At 49.1% G+C, this 25292-nt stretch overlaps 1 protein-coding gene across 1 annotated transcript in view; it reads right to left on the bottom strand.

Annotated features, from left to right (window-relative positions):
• ZNHIT6 (zinc finger HIT-type containing 6) overlaps positions 1 to 21942 on the bottom strand; it is a 166352-nt gene extending 144410 nt beyond the window's left edge. The window contains exon 1 of the mRNA XM_030207787.1: positions 21645 to 21942. Coding sequence (XP_030063647.1) covers positions 21645 to 21781 — 137 coding nt within the window. The 5' untranslated portion in view covers positions 21782 to 21942. The remainder of the gene's footprint in view (positions 1 to 21644) is intronic.
• Positions 21943 to 25292: the final 3350 nt, after the last annotated feature.

Below are 25292 nucleotides of genomic sequence, written 5' to 3' on the forward strand. Positions count from 1 at the left end.
GTGCACCGAGGTGCTGGGACCCTGACGTGGCGGTACCTCCACCACCGAGGGGGACCTTTCCTCTCGACGAGGACGCTTCGGCGTCGACTCCTCCCCGGTACCGAGTGTCGAGGGCGACCGGTGACGGTGCTTCTTAGCCTTCTTGCGGTGCCCGTCACCGGTGCCAGGTGGTATGGAGGAGGAGGAGGTCGATCCCCCTCGGTCCCGAGGAACCGGGTCAGACAGGGTTCGGTCCCGAGGGCCACGGGCTGAGGGAGTGACCGGGGCCGACTGCCCACGCGGTCTCTCACCCCTACCCTCACCGGAGGACCGGCGGGCCGACGGGACCTGTTCTCCTGGGGTCGATGCCATCGGTGCCGATTTCTCGGGCATCGATACCGGTACCGAAGGGCCGGGCGTCGATACCGATGCCGTCGAGGTCGACGGGCCGGCGCAAGTTCCAAAAAGGCGGTCCCGCAGAATTTGCCTCGCAACCTGAGTCCGTTTCCGGAGACCGAGACACAGAGAACACGACTTGATATTGTGCTCCGGCCCGAGGCACTGGAGGCACCAAGCGTGGGTGTCGGTCTGCGAGATCGGCCGGCCGCACCGACCACACTTTTTAAATCCACTCGGGACCTTCGAGGACATCGACGGAAAAATCGCGTCGGCGAAGTTAAAGTCGTCGATGGTGGCGGAAATCACACCTCGGAAAAATAAATCGATCGCGCGGCCACAAGGCCGCAACGCCCTCACTAGAAAATGAGGGAAAAAAGGAGCGCGTGCTCTCTCTCTTTTTTTTTTTTCCCCCCAGAAAAGAAAAACAGGAGCGCGCGGCAACAAAATCAAACGAAAAAATAAACAAAATCGCGTAAACGCGACGGTCTTTCCGGGGCTGCTAAGAGAGAGCGGCGACGGCACGACTCTCTCCAGGCGCGGAAAAGAAAAGACTGGCGGGAACGGTCACGCATGGGCGGGAAGACGGCCGCGCATGCGCGGTGGGCGTGCCCTGCGTGCGGACCGCCCGCGAAGCTTCTTCCGGTTGGTGGGGGCTGCCGCGGACGTTACCCAGTCGTGAGAACAAGCAGCCTGCTTGTCCTCGGAGAAAAACTTGTCTCAGGTATCTCTAATATTTCTTGAAGATATCTTTTTAGCATATCGAGTGGTTTCACCATTTTTATCTTTGGAAAATTTATAAACCTAAGATTGCAATTTCTTATATGATCATAAATTTCTGTTTTACTTCTCAAAACTGAAATATCTTTTAACATTGCTGTTTGTAAATTTCCCATATTTGAAATATTTTTTTCCATAGTCTCAAGTCATTCAAAAGAAGATTTTATCTCTATTTCATTTTTTCCCAGTCTATGTTCAATCTCTACAACTTTTTGCGAGACTGAACTAGTCTACTGTAGGAAAGTTTGTGCCATTTGAGAGATTAAATCCCACAAGGAATCCAAAGTTACCTCTGCCGGTTTTTTCAGTATCCCAGGGGACATATTCACCAAAGGTTCTGGATTCTTCCCAAATTCAATTCCTCGTTGACCCGCTCCTGTTGTAACAGGGCTGCTCACCTTGGGGGGTTCCAACTCCCCACCCGTCTCCCTCACAAGATGGTTCTCCTGTGCTTCACTCGCAACCAGGTCCACTCCACTCAATGGTGGAGGCCCTTTCGATCCCTCGGAGGGGGAGCTAGTCCACTGTGGCTGCGGGGGCGGAGTTCTCAGATCGGGGCTCAGCGTAACATCATGCCCTGAAAGCGCCGATACTTCCTCCAAAATGCCGGCGTTTCCTAAGAGACCACTCCTGGTCTCATACCTCTGTTCTGGAGTCCTCATGAAATGGTTCATTGGACTCACAGGTAATGAAGTAGGCAGCGGGGATGCCCGGACTGCTGCCCTACCTCGTCTTTTTGGCATATTGAATATGGTAGGAAACAAGGTCTCTGACCTTCCTAGATGTGTGCGGCCATCATGGATCCCCATCCCATCCCCTCTTAATCAACTTTTCCAGCCACCACTAAAACCAGACACACAGTACCCTGCACCTGTTAAACTGCCAGTTTAGAACAGTGAACTTTAAAGCAATATAGGTAAGTACTCATTTTTGGGTAAACTATTTTTGTTGCAGCACTAAAAGTAACCGTGATGATGAAAAATAGCCCACATTTTATCATGTAAAGTGTTTAACCCATTTTTCCTTTTTTATGAGCACACTAAACTCCCCTCCTTGGAGGCCTCTTCAGCCTAACTGGATTATCTGGGAATGTGTAACTCATTAGAATAATTATCAGTAGAATACATATGAGTTATATAAAACGTGTTAGGCAGTTTTCCATTGTTTTATTTCCTTGTTCCTCTATATCATATATTCTTAGAACCCATAATTATAGACTTGAATGATCTATTAATAGATTTAAGAGGCTCATTTTTACAGCACACAGACTAACAAAGTTACATAGGTTACTAAATAAAACTTTGTAAGTCTAAGTGCTTTGAAAATATACCTCTATGTAATTTTGTAAGACAAAGGGCTTTGAAAATGAGTGCCTTAATTTCCTACAATTGCTCTAACAATTGCTTATTGTGCATTTCTTTTCTCTAATTGATCACTTTACTGTACAAGGTTTGCTTGGTTGTTATATAAAAAAAATTTTGTACTTAAAAAAGCTGAAGGATAAGAGAATGTGACTCATTTTCAAAAAAGAAAAACGTCCAAAAAGTGTCAAAGCATCATTTGGACAGATTTCTTCTCAAAACGTCCAAATCGGTATTTTCAAAACCTATTTTCCAGATGTTTATCTATGCATTTCATCTGCAACGCATCAAAATCACAATAGGGCATTTCAAGGGTGTTTTAAAGGAGGTATTAGGGCAGGTTTAGGGTGTGCCTAACATTTGGATGTTTTAAAGCCAAAATGGAACAAAATGAAAATGTCTTGGTCAAAGACGTCAACATTTTGGTCTAGACCTGTTTTTGTAACGAATAAGGCACAAAAAGGTGTCCTAAATGACCAGATGTCCACTGGAGGGAATCGGGCATGACTCCCCCCGGTGGTCACCGACACCCTCCCATCCCCCCCCCCCCTAAAATGTGAAGAAAAAGGTAAAATTATGTATAATCATACCTGATAATTTTCTTTCCATTAATCATAGCTGATCAATCCATAGACTGGTGGGTTGTGTCCATCTACCAGCAGGTGGAGATAGAGAGCAAACTTTTGCCTCCCTATATGTGGTCATGTGCTGCCGGAAACTCCTCAGTATGTCGATATCAAAGCTCCATCCGCAGGACTCAGCACTTAGAGAATTACACCCACGAAGGGACACTCTGCCCAGCTCACCACCGCCGAAACGGGGGAGGGGAATTAACCCAGCTCATCCCCACACAAGTGGGGGAGGGGAATCCGTCCAGCTCATCCCCGCGGAGCGGGGGAGGGACACCACACCCGCCGATGCGGGGGGATCTGGCTTATCCTGCAACCGCAACCGCGGGATGAGCTGACTGACCCTAACACCGCCGAAGCGGGAGGGGTACAAAGCTGCCCTACAGCCGCACGAAGCGGGAGGGAGTGCCGGCAGAATTTATGTCTCAATCCAGCCCCGTAAAACGGAGGGGAGAGGAATGCAGCAGCTCACTGTAACACAAACTCGTCTCAACTCTTGAAGAATCCAAGTGAAAGAACTTGAACACGAAGTCTTTCTGAAATAACTGAAGACTAAACTTGAACCTGAAATGCAACCAGAATAAAAACAGAACAGATATCTGGGAGGGGCTATGGATTGATCAGCTATGATTAATGGAAAGAAAATTATCAGGTATGATTATACATAATTTTACCTTCCATATCATCAAGCTGATCAATCCATAGACTGGTGGGATGTACCGAAGCAGTACTCACCCAGGGCGGGACATTGAAATCCCTGACCTCAACACTGAAGCTCCAAACCGGGCCTCCGCCCGTGCAGCCACAGTCAAACGGTAATGCTTGGAGAATGTATGAGCCGAAGCCCAAGTTGCCGCCTTGCATATCTCTTCCAAGGAGACGGATCCGGCCTCTGCCATCGAGGCCGCCTGAGCTCTCGTGGAGTGAGCCTTCAGCTGGATAGGCGGCACCTTCCCCGCGGCCACATAAGCCGCTGCAATGGCTTCCTTGACCCATCTTGCCACTGTAGGCTTAGCAGCCTGCAGACCCTTACGAGGACCTGCAAACAGGACAAACAGATGATCCGATTTCCGGAAATCATTGGTCACTTCCAAGTATCTGAAGATGACTCGTCTCACATCCAGATATTTAAGAGCAGAGTACTCCTCTGGGTAGTCCTCCCTACGAAAGGAAGGGAGACAGAGCTGCTGATTCACATGGAAGCGAGAAACAATCTTGGGCAGGAAGGAAGGCACTGTGCGAATAGTCACTCCTGCCTCAGTGAACTGCAGAAAAGGCTCTCGACATGAGAGCGCCTGGAGCTCGGAAACTCTTCTGGCTGAAGTGATAGCCACCAAAAAGACTGCTTTCAACGTCAGGTCTTTCAGAGATGCCCTCGACAAGGGTTCAAAAGGCGGCTTCTGCAATACTCTTAGCACCAGGTTGAGATTCCACGCAGGCACCACTGAGTGCAGAGGAGGGCGCAGGTGATTAACTCCCTTGAGAAAGCGCACCACATCTGGCTGCGAAGCCAGGGAAGCACCCTTCAGGCGGCCCCTGAAGCAAGCCAGAGCCGCTACCTGGACTTTAAGGGAACTGAGCGACAGGCCTTTCTCCAGACCTTCTTGCAGGAACGCCAACACTGAAGAAATTGGAGCAGTGAAGGGAGAAAGTGAGCCTGCTTCACACCATGCTGCAAAGATACGCCAAACCCTGGCGTAAGCAGTAGAAGTAGAGCGTTTCCTCGCTCTCAGCATAGTGGCGATGACCTTGTCTGAGAAGCCCTTCTTCCTCAGACGCTGCCGCTCAATAGCCAGGCCGTAAGACCAAAGGGAGAGGGATCCTCCATCACCACGGGACCCTGATGTAACCGGCCCTGCTCCACTGACAGCCGCAGAGGATCGTCGACTGAGAGCCTGATCAAGTCCGCATACCAGGGACGTCTGGGCCAATCCGGACCCACCAGGATTACCCTGCCGGGATGCTTTGCCACCCGGTCTAGCACCCTGCCCAACATGGGCCAGGGCGGGAACACATAGAGGAGCTCTTGTGTCGGCCACTGTTGGAGAAGAGCATCTACTCCCAGGGATCGAGGGTCCCGTCCTCTGCTGAAAAAGCGCGGCACTTGGCAATTGGCCTATGACGCCATCAGATCTAGGCTCGGCTGGCCCCAGCGCTTCGTGATGTCCAAGAACGCCTGAGCAGATAGTTGCCACTCTCCGGGCTCCAAGGTATGGCGACTGAGAAAGTCCGCCTTGACATTCATGACTCCGGCAATGTGGGCCGCTGAAAGCTGCTCCAGGTTCGCTTCCGCCCACTGGCAAAGACTCATAGCCTCCTTGGCTAGAGGGGCGCTCTTGGTACCTCCCTGGCGGTTGATATAGGCCACAGCCGTGGCATTGTCCGACAGGACCCGTACAGGCTACAACACCAGTACCGGGATGAACTCCAATAACACCAACCGAATGGCTCTGAGTTCCAGGAGGTTGATAGACCACTTGCCTCTGCAGGAGACTAGAGCCCCTGCGCTGTCCTTCCCAAGCAGTGGGCTCCCCAGCCCATCAAAGAGGCGTCTGTCGTGACGACAATCCACTCCGGGGTCACCAGAGGCAATCCTGCAGACAACTTGTCTGTCTGCGTCCACCAGCTCAGCGCCTTGCGCACTGCTGGGTCCAAGGGAAGGCGCACAGCATAATCCTCAGACATCGGAGTCCAGCGCAGCAGCAGAGATAGCTGTAGTGGTCTCATATGAGCCCTGGCCCAGGGCACTACTTCCATCGTGGCCGTCATAGAGCCCAACAGCTGCACGTAGTCCCAAGCCCGAAGAGGAGAGGCTACTAGGAACTAGTCCACCTGAGCCTGAAGCTTGACAATCCGATTGTCTGGCAGGAACACTCTGCCCACTTGGGTGTCGAATCGAACTCCCAGATACTCCAGGGACTGAGTCGGGCGCAGCTGGCTCTTCTTCCAGTTGATGATCCATCCCAGGGAGCTCACAAGAGCAACTACCCGGTCCATAGCTTTGCCGCACTCTGCATAAGAGGGGGCTCGGATCAACCAGTCGTCCAGATAAGGATGGACTTGTACTCCTTCCTTTAGCAGGAAGGCCGCTATGACCCCCATTACTTTGGAAAAGGTCCGCGGAGCAGTAGCCAACCCGAAAGGGAGGGCTCTGAACTGGAAGTGTCGTCTCAGGACTGTAAAACGCAGAAAGCGTTGGAGAGGAGGCCAGATGGGAATATGCAGGTACGCTTCCTTGATGTCCAAGGAAGCCAAGAACTCTCCTGCCTTCACTGCCGCTATAACAGAGCGGAGAGTCTCCATGCGAAAGTGCCTCACTTTCCAGGCCCGATTGACCCCTTTGAGGTCGAGGATAGGCCGGACAGAACCTCCTTTCTTTGGAACCACAAAGTAAATGGAGTAACGTCCCTTGCCAATCTGATTTTTTGGCACCGGAACGACCGCACCCAGGCGGATCAGGTTGTCCAAGGTCTGCTGCACTGCCACAGCTTGACCGGAGACTTGCAGGGAGAGAGTACAAACCCGTCTCTTAAGGGTTGGCAGAACTCTAGCTTGTAGCCGTCTCTGATGACTTCCAGCACCCACGCGTCTGAAGTTATAGTGGTCCACTCGCCCAGAAACGAGGACAGCCGTCCTCCAATCTGCACTGGGGCGTGGACCAAGGCCCCGTCATTGGGTACGAGACCCTGGGGGAGGACCGGAGGGAGCACCTCCGGGACGGCGGTCTCTGCGAAAGGAATGCTGCTTGGGGGAGAAATTCCTCTTGAAGGAAGAGGGGGCAGAGGAACCCGACTTGCCCGGGCGGTACCGACGGGCTTCCAGCAACCGTCCTCTGGAGGTACCGGGACGAGTACTAGCCCGAGCCCTGACCTCTGGTAATTTCTTGCCCTTAGACGTGCCGAGATCGGTCACGATTTTGTCCAGCTCGACCCCAAAGAGCAGCTTGCCTTTAAAAGGCAATCTAGCCAGGCGGGATTTAGAGGCGTGGTCAGCAGACCAATGTTTCAGCCAAAGCCACCGCCGCGCAGAGACTGTCTGAGCCATGCCTTTAGCTGAGGCTCTCAAGACATCATACAGCAAGTCTGCCAAATAGGCTAAGCCCGATTCCAGGGCCGGCCAATCAGCCCTCAAGGAAAGATCCGAGGGGGAAGCCCGCTGCACCATAGTCAGGCACGCCCTGGCCACATAGGAGCCGCAAACTGAGGCCTGCAAACTTAAAGCAGCTGCCTCAAAGGACGACCTTAAGGCCGCCTCCAATCTTCTGTCTTGGGCATCCTTTAGGGCCGTGCCACCTTCCACCGGCAACGCCGTTTTCTTAGTCACCGCAGTGATTAAAGAATCCACGGTAGGCCACAGATAGGCCTCACGTTCACTCACAGCCAAAGGATAGAGGCGGGACATAGCCCTAGCCACTTTAAGGCTCGTTTCCGGGACATCCCATTGAGCCGCAATTAAGGTGTGCATGGCATCATGCACGTGGAAGGATCTAGGCGGGCGCTTCGTCCCCAGCATAATGGCAGAGCCAACAGGGGCTGAGGGAGAGACGTCCTCCGGAGAGGAAATCTTCAAAGTGTCCATGGCCTGTAAAAACAGGTTGGGCAAATCCTCTGGGCTAAAAAGCCGCGCTGCAGAGGGGTCATCCGCTCCATCCGAGCGGGGATCTATCTCCTCCAAGGAATCCGCAAAGGACCGTTGGGAGACCTCAGACACGCTGCCCTCATCTACATCGGAGGAGACAAAGTCCTCCAAGGCCTGCAACCCGAGGGCGTTTACCTCTGGGAACCTCAACCTCTATCAGAAGAGGGAGCAGGGGCAGCGTTTTGCATGAGGAAAGCCTGATGCAGCAGCAAAACAAACTCGGGGGAGAAACCCCCCAGACTGTGCACTTCCGCAGCCTGGGCAACAGCCCTAGACGCACTCTCAACCGGCGCTCGCAATAGCGGGGGAGAGACATGCTGCGCATCCAAAATGGCGTCCGGCGCGAAACTCCGCGAAGGAGCCGCGCGGGAAGAACGGCGCTTAACTTTAGCCGCTTGTGCCGTCGCCCAAATTAAGGGCGTTCATGGGATTAATGTCTCCAACCTCAAGGGCGGCCCACGAAGAAGCCGTCCGAGCCGCGTGGCCGGCCAAGATGGCGGAGGCGAGGAGCGGGGGATGGGCGTTTATGGCGGGAAAAAACCGCCACGCCGGAGGAACGACCGGGACATTCATCGGTCACTAAACTGTCACCCATCAAGGGCGAATCAGGTTGTAAAACCCCCGCATCCCCTCTAGAAGCGCTCCAGCGATCCGGGGAGCGACCCTTTGCGCCCTCGCCCTCCGACGCCATATGCCACGAGGAGAAGAATCGGGGAACCCCCTGCCCGCTATAAAAAGGTAAAATTACCTGCTTGCCGCTCCGAGCTGTAACGAACTGGTGTCCCAGTGAGTAGCTGCAATGAACGTTTAAAGAAACGTCGAATTAAACGCCTTTAAAGACGTTTAAAATTTTTTTTTTTTTTTTTTTTTTTAAACGGAGCCAGCGGGAGGGGGGAGAAAAGGAGGGACCTGGCACCACCAGGTTTGCACTTGCTCAAAAGAGCCCTCAACCCCAGGCCTCAACAAAACCTAAGGATTAGGCTTGGAGGCCTAGCCAGAGCTGCTGCTGTGTGTGACCACCACCTGCTGAGATAGAGAACATACTGGGGAGTTTCCGGCAGCACATGACCACATATAGGGAGGCAAAAGTTTGCTCTCTATCTCCACCTGCTGGTAGATGGACACAACCCACCAGTCTATGGATTGATCAGCTTGATGATATGGAATAGTACTCTTCAGCCTCTCTGACAGCCTCAGATATTATAGCCAGGTCCATTAGAGAAGCATGCAGGTCTCTGGTCTATAGGTTGATGCAGAGCACTGCAGAGAGGTGAACCCAGGCCCATACCTCCCCTTACCTGTTACACTTGTAGTGGAAACTGTAAGCCCTCCAAAACTCACCAGAAACCCACTGTACCCACATATAGATGGCCCCTTCGCCCATAAGGGCTATTGTAGTGGTGTACGGTTGGGGGTAGTGGGTTTTAAGTGGGTTTAGGAGGGCTCAGCTGCAAGATAAGGGAGCAACAGTGAGATGTGTACCTGGAAGCATTTATAAGAAGTCCACAGCAGTGCCCCCCTTGGATGCCCCTTTGCTCTCCTGGTGTATCTGGTGGACCAGTCTGCTAAATATGCTGGCCCCTCCTATATCCCAGTGACTTGAATTTCTCTGTTTTACACTGTACTTTTTTTTTTTTTTTTTTTAAATGGCCTGAAAAAAATAAATGCATGTAGCACAAAACCTTGTTACAAACAATATTAAAACATTTTTTTGTGGTTTCATATAGGTATTTCCTATTCGGATTTCTTTACATTTAGCACAAAACATCCAAAGTCCAACTTAAATGTCTTATCGAAAGTGTCCCTCAATGGGGCTCTTTTACTAAGCTGCATTAGTAAAAGAGCACCTAACACAACTTAAAACGGAACACCGTGGGACATGCCAAATTAGCACTAACTGCACACTAAAAAATATAATTCTTTTGTGAGGGGCATGTCAGGGGAGAGTGGGCATTCCTGCGCCAATCAATTAGCACAGCTACATTATTGTGCATTAACTGGTTAGCATAGGAATACTACATGAGCCCTTAGCACCTACAAAATGGGCGTGGTAAGTGCTCATGCAGCAAAGTTTTTTTTAATGGCTGTGTTCATAGGAATAGTAGAACATGGCCAATACTACAAAAAATACAAGGCGGCCATTTTTATGACCTTAGCACTGGGAAAACCCCACACAAGGATGCGTGAAGGCCACTTATTGCTACAGCTTAGTAAAAGAACCCCACTGTTCTTCTGTGGATCAGAAACTGGGTTAAAATGTAGAAAACAATAGGGCTAGATTTTCTCAATGGCAAAAAGTGAATAGTGGATTGCTCCAGGAACCTGTATTGGGACAGGTGTTTTTTTTTTTTACATACTTATGAATGATCTTGAAATGAGAATGAGTGAGGTAATCATATCTGAAAATGACAAATTATTCAGAGTTGTTAAATCAGAAGTGGAATTCTAAGACTAAGCATCCAACTTTGCACAATTCCATCTGCCATTTTTAGAAAAAAAAAAAAAAACCCAATCGGAGCTGCACAAACATTAAATGCCACATTGGGAATCACTACCCAGGAAAAGGATCTAGGTAGGCATCGTTGTGGACAATACTCTGAAATTTCTACTCAGTGTGCAGCTGCAGACTAAAAAGCAAACATAATGATAGGACATGAAGATTAAGCAAGAATATCACAATGCTTCTGTACTAGTCCACAGTGGGATGGCACTCTGAGAATTGAGTGCAATTCTACTACTTACTACTACTTAACATTTCTAAAGCGCTACTAGGGTTACGCAACGCTGTACAGTTTAACAAAGAAGGACAGTCCCTGCTCAAACAAGCTTACAATCTAAAGAATGAAATGTCAAGGTGGGCAGTCTAGATTTCCTGGATAGAGGTACAATGGTTAGGTGCCGAAGGCGACATTGAAGAGGTGGGCTTTGAGCAAGAATTTGAAGATGGGCAGGGAGGGGGCTTGGCGTATGGGCTCAGGGAGTTTATTCTAAGCATAGGTTGAGGCGAGGCAGAAAGGGCGGAGCCTGGAGTTGGCTGTGGAGGAGAAGGGTGCTGAGAGGAGGGATTTGTCCTATGAGCGGAGGTTTCGGGTAGGGACGTAAGGGGAGATGAGGGTAGAGAGGTAATGAGGAGCTGCACCTCTCAAAAAAGATCCAGCAGAATTAAAAAAGGTACAGAGAAGGACAACCAAAATGATAAAGGGCATGGAATGACTCCCCTATGAAGAAAAGGTTCTTCAGCTTTGAGATGAGATTAGAGCAATGCTTCCCAAGTCGGTCCTGCCCCTTGCCAGTCAGGTTTTCAAGATATCCACAGTGAATATACATGAAGTTGATTTACATACACTGCCTCCATTATATACAAATCTCTTTCATGCATATTCATTTTGGAAATCCTGAAAACCTGACAAAGGGGGTACACTCTAGGACTGACCTGTGAAACACTGAGATAGAGGGCTATATAATCCAGAGTGGAATGGAATGGGTAAATAGAACTCTGTTGCCATGCAATAGTTTCACACTTGTTGATAATGGAAGAACCCTGTAGACCTGCCACCTTATCTCCCCTCACAGCCCTTTCAGGTTGTCTTCCACATCACATTCCAGAAGTGTTTTTACCAATTTTTCCCCTTTGTCACGTTTTAGTTTTGGAAAGATCATTACATCCATAAGACCATCAGAGGCCTTGTCTGACACTGTTCCCCCTTGGTTACTTAAGGAATACTGGTCTTTTATCGCCTATCCTTCTGTACAGTGTTAATTCCAGCTTGACTCTGGAGGTTGTCTCCGTAACATGAAAATAAACCATACTTAGACCGGTGTAGACAAAAACCTCACTTGCCCCAGAATTTTTGTCCAATTTCTAATCTACTTTTTCTTGCTAAACTTGTAATAAAGGCATTGGGCTAGCAAGCATTTAGTTTCTGGAATGCTAGCCACTCCTTCCACCCTAGACAATCAGGTTTTCACACTGGTCACTGTGATTACCTATGTAGCAATGCTAAATGAATGTCCGCATCTGGAGGTTCAGAAGGATGCTCTGGTGATCCAACTGGATCTCAGTGCTGCCTCTGATGTTGTGGATCATTCACTTCTTCTGGAGTGGTTATAGGCAATAAGGCCTCCAAGGAATCATCTTAAATTGGTTTAGATCTTAATTTGTCTTTTTTTGTTTTGTTACATTTGTACCCCGCGCTTTCCCACCCATGGCAGGCTCAATGCGGCAGGCAATGGAGGGTTAAGTGACTTGCCCAGAGTCACAAGGAGCTGCCTGTGCCAGGAATCGAACTCAGTTCCTCAGTTCCCCAGGACCAAAGTCCACCACCCTAACCACTAGGCCACTCCTCCACTCAAACCTTTCAGATCTCCATTAATACCTTCTTTTTCCCTGTACCCTCAACCTGTGGAATCCTGCAGGACTTAATCCTTGCTCAATATTTTTTGGCTTCTCAGCTACACTCATTCAGGATTTGAGTTTCAGAGCAAACCTCTATTCGGACAATATTTAACTTCTTATTGCCCATGACTGTTAGAATCAAGCCTTTTAGGACAATCTTATCCTTGGCCTTAATAAGATTATGAAAATCTATCCGATCAGAAGTGTACTAAGGGAATTTGTTCCCTTTAAGGATTCTATTTCTTTGCTTGGTGTTCTCTTGAACAGCTCTCTATCTTTTGGTCCCTATACTATACAATTCTCAAGTGACCAAGAAATCTTTCATAGCCCTTAAGGAACATCATTTCATTAAGACCCTGCTTAAGGCTTTTGTTCTAACCTGGTTAGATTACTGTTAATTCTCTCTCTTAGCTTATCTTCCCTCTTAATCTGGTAAAACGACATCAACCTGTACAAAACATAGCAATGAATTTTACATATACTGTAATGTCAAGAGATCGGATTCTGTATCACTGTTACTTTTTGAACATTGATTATCTAGCATTAGGATAATATTTAATACTCTGTTTGTCCATTGCTTCTTCTACACAGTGATCTTCAGCTTGGAGAAAAGACGGCTGTGGGGAGATATGATAGAGGTCTATAAAATAATGAGTGCAGTGGAACGGGTAAACGTGAAGCGTCTGTTTACGCTTTCCAAAAATACTAGGATTAGGGGGCATGCGATGACGCTACAAAGTAGTAAATTTAAAACGAATCAGAGAACATTTTTCTTAACGTGTAATTCAACTCTGGAATTCGTTGCCAGAAAATGTGGTAAAGGCGGTTAGCCTTAGCAGACTTTAAAAATGGTTTGGACGACTTCCTAAAGGAAAAGTCCATAGACCATTATTAAATTGGACTTGGGGAAAATCCACTATTTCTGGGGATAAGCAATATAAAATGTCTTGTAGTTTTTGGGGATCTTGCTAGGTATTTGTGACCTGGATTGGCCACTGTTGGAAACAGGATACTGGGCTTGATGGACCTTTGGTCTGTCCCAGTATGGCAATACTTATGAGCCTCTCCTTCCTACAGCATTTGCCCTCAGGGCCTCTCTTCTTCTCTCAGCATCTGCTCCCAGTGCCTCTCCTTCCTTTCTACCCGCATGTCAACTGAGTAGCAGAATGGGAAAATTAGGTTCTTACCTTGATAATTTTCTTTCCTTTAGTCGCAGCAGATGAATCGATTAACTGATGGGTTGTATCCACCTACCAGCAGGTGGAGATAGAGAACACTGAAAGCACATGGTGTTCCAGGACGCCCAACCCCCTCTGCCTTCAGTATATGAAATTTCCAAAGCAGAGTGAATAAAAAAGGCAATATAACAAACTTTCCTCACAGAGAACAAACGTCCCAGAACTGGGGCAATAACCAAACAAAGAAGGGACGATATCAACCTCCTGCAATAAAAACTGCATGTAGAAACTCTGATAACTTGTCTTCAAGTACTCCTGATGAGGCACAATGTCTGTATGCAACATCTGTACAAAAACTAAAGTCAGTCAGGGAGGGATCATGGATTCATCTGGTGTGACTAAAGGAAAGAAAATTATCAAGGTAAGAACCTAATTTTCCCTTCCTTAAGTACATAAGTAATGCCACACTGGGAAAAGACCAAGGGTTCATCGAGCCCAGCATCCTGTCCACGACAGCGGCCAATCCAGGCCAAGGGCACCTGGCAAGCTTCCCAAACGTACAAACATTCTATACATGTTATTCCTGGAATTGTGGATTTTTTCCAAGTCCATTTAGTAGTGGTTTATGGACTTGTCCTTTAGGAAACCGTCTAACCCCTTTTTAAACCCTGCCAAGCTAACCACCTTCATTATGTTCTACGGCAACGAATTCCAGAGTTTAAATTATGCGTTGGGTAACATTTTCTCCGATTTGTTTTAAATTTACTACACAGTAGTTTCATCGCATGCCCCCTAGTCCTAGTATTTTTGGAAAGCATGAACAGACGTGTCACAGCCACCTGTTCCACTCCACTCATTAAATTTATACACCTCTATCATGTCTCCCCTCAGCCGTCTCTTCTCCAAGCTGAAAAGTCCTAGCCTCCTTAGTCTTTCTGGAAATATTTCGTAACCTAATAAAATCAATGGTGCTATGTCATGCAGACTATTGCAACGGAAATTACGCTGGATGCAAAGAACAACTCACAAAGAAACTCCAGACCGCTCAGAATACAGCAGCCAGAGTAATATTTGGCAAATTGCGATGCGAGAAAAACTGCATTGGCTGCCAATCAAAGAATGTATTACTTTCAAAATCTGCACCCTGGTCCACAAAATTATCTATGGCCAAGTCCCAGGCTATATGACAGAACTTATAGACCTACCACTCAGAAACATAACCAGATCATCTCGAACATACCTCAACCTCCACTACCCAAACTGCAAAAGAATTAAATATAAAACAACCTATGCGTCCAGCTTCTCCTATATAAGCACACAATTATGGAACGCACTGCCAAAAGTTGTGAAGACAACCTACAACCACCTAAACTTCAGGAAATCATTAAAGACCTACCTGTTCAAAAAGACATACCCCGCCGACCCAACATAAATGCCTGCACTCTGCAACACAACATAACCAAAGCTTGTAATGGACAGTACCCAATCTTTCCTCTCCTTGATTCCCATTATAACTGAAACATATGTTCCTTACTCAGAAAATAGATTGGGTGGCAGAGCCGGTGGTGGGAGGCGGGGCTGGTGGTTGGGAGGCGGGGATAGTGCTGGGCAGACTTATACGGTTTGTGCCAGAGCTAGTGGTGGGAGGCGGGGCTGGTGGTTGGGAGGCGGGGATAGTGCTGGGCAGACTTACAGTCTGTGCCGGGGCTGGAGGCGGGGATAGTGCTGGGCAGACTTATACGGTTTGTGCCCTGAAAAAGACAGGTACAAATCAAAGTAAGGTATACACAAAAAGTGGCACATACGAGTTTATCTTGCTGGGCAGACTGGATGGACCGTGCAGGTCTTTTTCTGCCGTCAACCACTATGTTACTATGTTCATAGGGAAGTCGTCCCATCCCCGCTATCATTTTAGTCGCCCTTCGCTGCACCTTTTCCAATTCTACTATATCTTTCTTGAGATGCGGCGACCAGAATTGAACACAATACTCAAGGTGCGGTCGCACCATGGAGCGATACAACGGCATTATAACATCCTCACACCTTGTCATCAACAGCAGATGAATCCATTAACTGATGGGATGTACCAAAGCACTCCCTAAGTAGGGTGGGAACAGGCAACTCCGCGAACAAGCACTTGCGCTCCAAAATGCGCATCCTGCCGCGCTGCCACATCCAGTCTGTAATGCCGCACGAAAGAGAGCTGAGAAGCCCAGGTAGCCGCACGACAGATCTCGGAGTGGCCTAGTGGTTAGGGTGGTGGACGTTGGACCTGGGGAACTGAGGAACTGAGTTCGATTCTCGGCACAGGAAGCTCCTTGTGACTCTCGGCAAGTCACAACCCTCCATTGCCCCATGTAAGCCGCATTGAGCCTGCCATGAGTGGGAAAGCGCGGGGTACAAATGTAACAAAATAAATAAATAAAATCTCCTGAAGAGAAAAAACACCCATTTCAGCCCACGAAGAGCACATTGCCCTCGTAGAGTGTGCTTTAAACGCTTCAGGCAGCGACCGCCCTGAAAGCAGATAAGCCGAAAAAATAAGTTCCTTAAGCCACCGGGCTATAGTGACCTTAGACGCCGGAAACCCCCGTCGGGGACCTGCCAACAGAATAAATAAATGATCAAAATTCCTAAAATCATTTGACATCTGCAGATACTGCCACAGAGCCCTGCGGACATCCAAAAGGCACAATTGCCCAAAGGAGTCTGGCAACTCCTCCTTAGAGAAGGAAGGAAGAAAGAAAGATGGGCTGGTTGAGGTGAAAAGCTGAAACCACCTTAGGCAGAACAGAAGGCACTGTACGAACAGTTACCCTAGATTCCGAGAACTGCAGAAAAGGATCCCGACAGGAAAGAGCCTGAAGCTCAGACACTCTTCTAGCCGACGTCATTGCCACTAAAAAAAACTGTCTTGAGAGTCACATCCTTCTCAGAAACCCGTTTAAAAGGCTCAAACGGAGATCACTGGCACGCCTTAAACACGAGCCTCAGGTTCCAAGCCGGACAAGGCGACCGCAAAGGAGGACAGAGATGAAGCGCCCCTCTGAGAAAACGGAGAATATCTGGATGAGCAGCAAGGGACAATCGGAGACTTTCCCCCGGAAGCAGGCCAACGCTGCCACTTGAACTCTAAGGGAATTGTAGGCCAGGCCCTTTTGTAGCTCATCCTGCAAAAAGTCCAGCAAGAGCGAGACTGTCGCCAGAGTCGGCGACATAGACTTTGGCGTACACCACGCCTCAAAAGTGCGCCAGATCCGAGCATAAGTCGCAGAGGTAGACAGCATGCGAGCCTGCAAGAGCGTGGCAATAACCTTATTAGAATAGCCCTTGACCTCAATTGCGCCCTCTCAAGAGCCAGGCCGTAAGACCAAAGCGGCAAGGATCTTCTATAGTCACCGGACCCTGAACTAACAGGTTCGGAACCCGAGGCAAAGGAAGAGGCGCGTCCACCAGCATCCGCCGAAGATCCACATACCACGGACGCCTTGGCCAATCCGGGGCGATGAGAATCACCAATCCTCGGTGCAGACGAATCCGAAGTAGAACTCGCCCTATCAAGGGCCAAGGAGGGAACACATACAGGAGGCCGGAGGGCCAAGGTTGAGCCAGAGCATCCAACCCCGCCGAGCGAGGATCTCTTGCTGAAAAAGTGAGGGACTTTGGCGTTTACGCTTGATGCTATGAGATCCAAGCCTGGAGTTCCCCATTTAGCACAAATCTGAAGAAAAACTTTGTCTGCCAGTTCCCATTCTGCTGGGTCGATTTGATGTCTGCTGAGGAAATCGGCTTGCACGTTGCTCTGACTGGCTATGTGAGCCACGGACAGCAGCTCTAGGTGGCGCTCGGCCCAGTTGCAGATCTGAGACGCCTCCGCAGCCAGGGCCCTGCACTGAGTGCCGCCCTGGCGATTGATGTAGGCCACTGCTGTCGTGTTATCCGACAGAACTCGGACAGGAAGACCCTTCAGCGTCCTGTGGAAGGCCAGAAGAGCCTGAAATATTGCTCTCAGTTCCAAGCGATTGATGGACCATCCCGCTTCCGCGGCGGACCACAGACCCTGAGCATAGCGTCCCCGGCAATGAGCTCCCCAGCCCAAAAGGCTGGCATCCGTTATCACCAGACACCAAAAAGAAAGAGCCAGTGGCATCTCCTGCCAAAGCATGCTGTCGGAAAGCCACCAATCCATACTGCGCTGGGCCGCAGGAAGCCACCGTAATCTGCGTTGGTATTCCTGGGAAATCGGAGACCATTGCTAAAGCAGAGCAAGCTGCAGCGGTCTCATGTGAGCTCTCGCCCAGGGAACCACCTTTATGGTGGCCGTCATCGATCCCAGGAGCTGAACAAAGTCCCAAGCTCGAGGGCAAGGCATCCGCAGGAGCAGGCGGACCTGATTCTGAAGCTTGAGCCGCCTGCTGTCGGGAAGAAAAACGAACCCCAAAGCCGTGTCGAACCGGATCCCCAAATACTCGAGAGACTGACAGGGTGTCAGGTGACTTTTGGGCATATTGACTACCCAGCCCAGAGTCTGAAGAACTGTAACAACTCTGGCTGTGGCAAGTAGACTCTCGTCTGCCGAATCCGCTCTAATGAGCCAGTCGTCGAGATAAGGGTGAACTCTGATACCCTCTCGCCTGAGAAAGGCAGCCACTACCACCATAACCTTGGAAAAAGTCCGAGGGGCAGTTGCCAGGCCGAAAGGCAAGGCGCGAAACTGGAAATGTTGGCTGAATACCGCAAACCAGAGAAACCGCTGATGTGGCGGCCAGATGGGAATATGCAAGTATGCTTCCTTGAGATCCAGAGACGCGAGAAACTCTCCTGGCTGTACCGCCGCAATGACGGAGCGCAGGGTTTCCATGCGGAAGTGTCGCACTCCTAAGGTCTCGTTGACTCTGCGTAAGTCAAGGATAGGTCTGAACGACCCGCCTTTTCGAGGCACCACAAAATAGATGGAGTAACGACCGCAGCCGCGTTCGGCGGGAGGAACCGGAACCAACGCTCCGAGCTTCAACAACACCTGCGTCTTGTATACTTCCACCTGCTTCACAGCAGTGCCGTATCGGGACTCCAAAAACGCGTCTTCTACTGGGACGGCAAATTCTAGCCGGTAACCTTCTCTGATCAGGTCTAGGACCCACTGATCCGAAGTAATCCTGGTCCACTCCTCAAAAAAGAGGAAGAGGCGACACCCTACTGCGGGAACCGACGAGTGGACCGGCGCCCCATCATTGTGGAGGACGCCCCTGAACTCCTGGACGTTGCCCGGAAGCTGCCGCGCATTTGTCCGAACAAAAGGAGTTCCTCTGCTGGAAACGGGTATGTTGACCAAACCCTGCAGAGCGCCCCGGGCGATACCTGCGAGCTTCGCTAAAACGTGGCCTGGAAGAGGAGGGAAAAGAAGGACTTTTGGAAGAAGGCCTCGGCCTATCCTCAGGCAACTGAGTCCCCTAGGTAGGTCCTTAACAAACGTCTCCAAATCCTCCCCAAATAAAAGAAGGCCCCAAAAGGGTAACCTCACCAGCCTTTGTTTAGAGGCTATGTCAGCCGCCAATGCCAGAGCCAAAGAAGGTGGTGGGCAGCAACCGCCACAGACATCTGCTTAGCCGAAGCTCTGACCAGATCATAAAGGGCATTAGCCAAAAAAGACAGGGCAGACTCCATACACGGGCCGACCTCAGCGAGGATAACCCGCTCCATCGGTGGGCTGCTCAACCGCTTGCTGCAACCAGGAAAGGCAGGCCCGGGCTGCATAGGAACTGCAAATAGCCACCCGTAAGGAAAGGCCTGAGATATCAAAGGGCCACTTCAGCGCGGATTCCAGCCGCTGGTCCTGCATATCTTTCAAAGCAACCTCTCCCTACACAGGAGAGTAGTCGTTTTAGTCACAGCTGTGACTAAAGCATCCACTTTAGGCATCCCAAAGAGGGTCAACTGACTTTCCCTCAGGGGGTAAAGGTGACACATAGCCCTGGCCACCTTCAAGGGACCCTTCACGGTTGTACCATTGAGCTGAAATAAGCTCTTGGATGGAAGCATGCACGGGAAAAGCCCAAGAAGGCTTAGTGCTAGCCATCCTAGGATTAATAGAAGGGGCAGCGCCCTCGTCAGGATCTTCAATACAAAGGGCCTGTAAGGCACCAGAAATGAGAGCTGACAGCTCGTCACGGTGGAAAATCCGAACCGCTTTAGGGTCATCCAACTCCTGTGGCAAGCAGTCACTCATCTGGATCATCAGTCCGCGAGGGCCTGCCAGACCCCTCAGACTCCCCGAAACTAGACCACGGGGGAGAACAGAGTACTCACTCACTCACGGGGTACTCACTCACTCACGGGGTACTCACTCATCTACGCTTAGCTTAAAGCTCAGGGGAAGAAAAAAAGTCTCCAGCACACTCTGGGCTATCAAGAACCGGAGGCAACCCAGACCGACAGGAATTGTCAGGAGCCTCAGGAAGTGCTCTTTTTAACATAAAAGCCTTATGCATCAGCAGCACAAATTGAGGGGAGAAAAACTCACCCTGTACATCCGCCCCCACATTGGGGGAAGCGGAGGCAAAAGCTTCCCTAGAAACCTCAAAACGAGGCATCCCCCTGCACTCAGACCCCTCCGCAACCGCGAGGGTTGAGTCACGCGGCGCCTCCAAGATGGCGGCCTCTGCCAACTCCGGCGGGCAGGAAGAATCACTGCCCGCCATGCTCATGCCAGCATTAGCATCTAGGCAGCCTGTGCTGCAAAGCCCCGCTGCTGATCTGCATTTCCCAGAGTGGGAGCAGCGCTTAACCCCTTCAGCAGCCATCAAATACAGAAAACAAAATGGCGCCTTCCCGCCAAAACTTACCCCGCACAGAGCGCTGTCAGCCACAACACCCCCTGCTCTACTGGCAAAGCACAGGAGCCACCCCAGGCAAAAATCCAGGAGCTGAGAAGCGACGTCCACACCTGCTGGGAGAGAGAGATATACTGAAGGCAGAGGGGGTTGGGCGTCCTGGAACACCATGTGCTTTCAGTGTTCTCTATCTCCACGTGCTGGTAGGTGGATACAACCCATCAGTTAATGGATTCATCTGCTGTTGATGACAAGGAGGAACCTTTGCTTTTGGAGAAAATATTTCTGGGATAAGCAGCGTACTACTACTACTACAAATCATTTCTATAGCGCTACCAGTCGTACACAGCGCTTTACAATTGAACATGTGAATGCACTTATAGGTTAATTAGAGGAGCTTGAATTGTATACGGAAACAGATAGGGAGCCAATGAAGTAACTTTAGATGAGGGCTAATATGAGCATAGCGACTTTGGCGGAATATTAGTCGTACAGCAGAACTTTGAACAGATTGAAGAGGAGAGAGATGGCTAAGTGGAAGACCTGTGAGAAGCAAGTTGCAGTAGTCCAAGCGAGAGGTGATGAGAGTGTGGATGAGGGTTCTGGTAGCGTGCTCAGAAAGGAAAGGGCGAATTTTGGCGATATTATAGCAGAAAAAACGACAAGTTTTAGCAATCTGCTGAATATGTGCAGAGAAGGAGAGGGAGGAGTGGAAGATGACCCCAAGGTTACGAGCAGATGAGACAGGAAGAATGAGTGTGTTGTCCACAGAAATAGAGAATGAGGGAAGGGGAGAGGTTGGTTTAGGTGGGAAGATAAGGAGCTCAGTATTGGACATATTGAGTTTCAGGTGGCGGTGAGACATCCAGGTAGCAATGTCAGACAGGCAGGCAGATACCTTAGTCTGGATTTCTGCCGAGATTTCTGGTGTGGAGAAGTAGATCTGGGAGTCATCAGCGTAAAGATGATACTGAAAACCGTGGAATGAGATCAGAGCACCATGGGAGGAAGTATAGATGGAGAAAATGTTTTGTACTTTTTGGGGGATCTTGCCAGGTATTTGTGACCTGGATTGGCCACTTTTGAAAACAGGATGCTGTAGGGGCAGTCAGATGGTAAGCGCATCAGGCTGAGGGAAAGCTGGGTTAAAATTATGTTTTTGAATTGACGTCTCTTGTGATCTTAGGCAAGTCACTTAACCCTCCATTGCCTCGGGTAACCCAAATATAACTGCTACGGAAAAAGCGTAAACTAAACCCAAATCTCAAAACACAAGCCTGAGCAGTATCTATCATATTAGTCGATAACTCCTGATCTGCACTCATGAATGAGCTGACAAACTATGGAGAAGTCAAAATAGAAGAATAGAATGATACAATTTACAAAGTGCAAAATGAGCGAGCCGTTGACCTAAGGTGGAGAAGTATGGCTCTGACGGTTGGTTGCACTCTCCTCACCTGTGCAGGGACATCTTACGCTTAAGGACTACAGCACCTTCTTCCTCCGACCAGCAGTCACTGTCCTTACAGAGCTCTGACTTCGTGCCCGGGGATAGTACACAGTTCTCTTCATGGCGCTCCCGTTCCGCCTCCATCCCCCAGAAACAACTCTCGCTCTCTTCCTTGGAGGTACCTCTTTCCCTAGCGCTTAAAAATTCCACTTCCCGTTCCCAGCCAAACACGTGTTAGAAGTGCCGAAATCCAGCTGGACTAGCGCGACTTACTTTGCGACCAAATACTACATAAGGGGGGAGCAGGATTTATTTTGTACGTGACTATCGAATCAGCGAACGAGTTTGCTAGAGCGTCGCTACTTCCTCCTGACGCAAGGAGTGTTGCTGATCCGTGGCCATCTTTGATTTGGGCACGGAAGGTAGCAGAGCTTCTAAGTTATCCAGTTTCAGAAGGGCGATACTAGACCAGTCCTGGATTTCTGCCAGCCTCATCCTTAATGTATTATAGGACCTGCACTGCACCATTTATTTCAATAGGTAGATTAGGATCCACAAATTATATTACACTGCTTTGGGCTGTAAATTTAAAACCGCTCTTATCGAAAAAGTCTCGGTCCTGGAATTGAGTAACTTGGCATCTCTGAGGCAGGGGTTGTCCAACGTTTTAGACGAAGGGTCACACATGCTATTTCAAGTCGCTGAAAGCCGGGAAGGCACCCCCTCCCTCCCTTTGAAGTTTGGCCACATGCTAACAAAAGGTGACCAGAACAGCAAAGTTATATTCCTTTGGGTCCCATCTCCAGCTCACACACCTAAATGCACTTTTCACACGCATTGACTGCCGGCTGCCTCCCCCTCCCTGTCTAGCATGGCTCTTGCCCCCTTTAATTTTCCCCCTCTGGCTCAACATCTCTCTCCATCATCCCCCTCCCCAGCTGACTGCAGCAAACCTTACCTGTAATGGGTGCCAATGATGTAAATACAGGCCCCCTTTCCTCTGCTATCATCATCAGGAAGTTGCATCAGAGAAGGGGACCTGTGCCAAGGCAGCATGGCTTCAACGCTAGTAGCCATATTGTCAAGGTTTGTGGACCGCTTGGGTGGGGGGAGAAGAGGCATGGAGAGTGAGAGATGCTGGACCATGGACAGCAGGGAAGAAATGTCAAGACTTTCAGGGGTAGGAAGCAGAGCAGTGATAGACCTGCAATGGGGAATGAGAGAAAGCCCACCTCTTTAACATTGCTTTTGACTCATAACATTGCTTTTGACTCATAACCACTTGTAACCACTCGCCTCCACCTACCCTCCTCTCTTCCTTCCCGTTCACATTAATTGATTTGATTTGCTTATTTTATTTATTTTTTGTCTATTAGATTGTAAGCTCTTTGAGCAGGGACTGTCTTTCTTCTATGTTTGTGCAGCGCTGCGTATGCCTTATAGCGCTATAGAAATGCTAAATAGTAGTAGTAGTAGTAGAAAGAGATATTGGGACTTAGGGGGGAGGAGGAAGAGGGAGAGATACTGGCCCTTGGGAGATGGGTTAAAAAGGAAGAAGAGAGATGCTGGATCCCAGTGGGGAGGGGAGACAGGAAGAACAAAAAGAGATGCTGGATCCCAGGGGACAGAAGGAAGAAAGAGAGATGCAAGTCCCCAGGGAGAGAGCAGGAGAGAAAGGCAGAGTGATTGAGAGATGCAGGCGCGGGGGAGGAGGTTGCAGGAGGAGTGAGGGGAGAAGCTGGATAAGGGGAGGGGGAGGGATAGGGACACTGAGGGGTAGTGCTGGACAAAGGGAGAGGGATAGGGACACAGGGGAGATGCTGAACAGGGCAAGAATAAGGAGACAGAGAAGGGAGATGCTCAACATAGTAGGAGGATAGAAGCAGGGACACTAACGGGAGATACTGGAAAGGATGGGTAGGAAGGCAGAAAGATAAATGATGGGTGTGGAGAGAGAAGAAATGCCAAATGCACAAGGAGATTCTGGCCAGTGAGTTAAGAGAAAACAGAGGAAAACAGAAACCAGAGACTGTGTCCAACACGATTTTAAAAAAAAAACCCCCAGCAAAGGTAGAAAAAGGAATTTTTTTTAAATAATCTTTTTTCAACCATCAACAATTTTAGAATCCAAATCTCAGCAAAATAAGTACAAATTTTTGTATAGAAACCCGTTTCATATAACCCCCCCAAAAGGAAATATAAATTGAGCGCACCCCCAAAAGCCCACCACCCCGCCCCCCAACCCACACAGGTCTACCCACCTCCTATATACCCAATACAAAAACCAAAGGGCAACACAGATACAGGTACAAAGCGAGACTATAAAGCAGATAGCCCAGAATACAGCAGCCAGACTCGTATTTGGAAAAACAAAATATGAAAGTGCAAAACCCCTAAGAAAGAAATTACACTGGCTCCCTCTTAAAGAACGTATCACATTCAAGATCTGCATGACTGTTCATAAAATCATTTATGGAAATGCTCCGACCTACATGCTAGACCTTGTGGACCTCCTACACTTCCCCAGCTATAAAGGACTGAAATACAAACTAACACACGCGACCAGCTTCTCCTTCATGAACACGCAGCTATGGAATGCACTACCAATTCACTTGAAAACAATCAACGAATTATCTACCTTCCGCAAATCGCTGAAAACCTACCTCTTCAACAAGGCCTATCACGATAACCCATAACTAACTATAACACAACATCTACCCACCTTTACTCAGAATGTCTCTTTCTATATCTACTTGACCAGATCCTTCTGTTTGCATTGATTTATTTGTAACACCAACTGTACTCATTACCCTGTTGTGGCAATGCCACAACAGGTCTTTGTAAGCCACATTGAGCCTGCAAATAGGTGGGAAAATGTGGGATACAAGTGCAATAAATAAATAAATAAAATTAGAGAGGTCTATGGCTAGAGAAACCGGAGCCCACAAACCCTCATGCTGACTTTTCCTTCCTCTTAAGGACACAATCTTATCCTGTCTATGCAGCTTCCCACAGACCAACATCCAGCCCCCCATAGTAGGTGCGACATCCGATCTCCATGCGCAAGCCAAAGCCATCTTGGTTTCCAACAGAAACAACACCAGTTTTTCAAGGTCAGTGCGCAGTGCATCTTCCCCAAACATCCCAAACAGACAAAGTTAGTGTTCAGCTTCCAAGGTACAGCAAGCCAGGCAACCAGATATTTCCATATAGTACACCAGTATTGCTGAACATTAGGAAAGGAACACCATATATGTTCAACCCCCCCCCCCCCTGCAGTGCCTCCAGCAAAGGCCCCCCTGCTGCTGCTCAGGAGACCCTTGCCTGCCTAGCAGGTGTCCAATACAACCTCTGCAAGCCAAAAAGCACAAATGGACCTCCATGAACAGGACAAAGGGAGACATTATTGCAAGCAAAGACCCGACACAGGCCATGTTTCGACGACCAAGCATCTGCATCAGGGGTCGCAAAAAGGTCCTATAATAATAATTCTTACAACACCACTACTGTTGGAACTTCAAATTGAATCCTAGGTTCTCCTCTTAAAGTGGAGTGGCACTGCCTTAATAGTCACACAAACATGAAAAATCCCACCTAAAATCTGGGATTAAAAGTGCTCCCAAATTTCTCTTTGGCGATAACAGTGGTGTTTGCA

This window comes from Microcaecilia unicolor, chromosome 6 (assembly GCF_901765095.1).
Source record: "Microcaecilia unicolor chromosome 6, aMicUni1.1, whole genome shotgun sequence".
Taxonomy (NCBI): domain Eukaryota; kingdom Metazoa; phylum Chordata; class Amphibia; order Gymnophiona; family Siphonopidae; genus Microcaecilia; species Microcaecilia unicolor.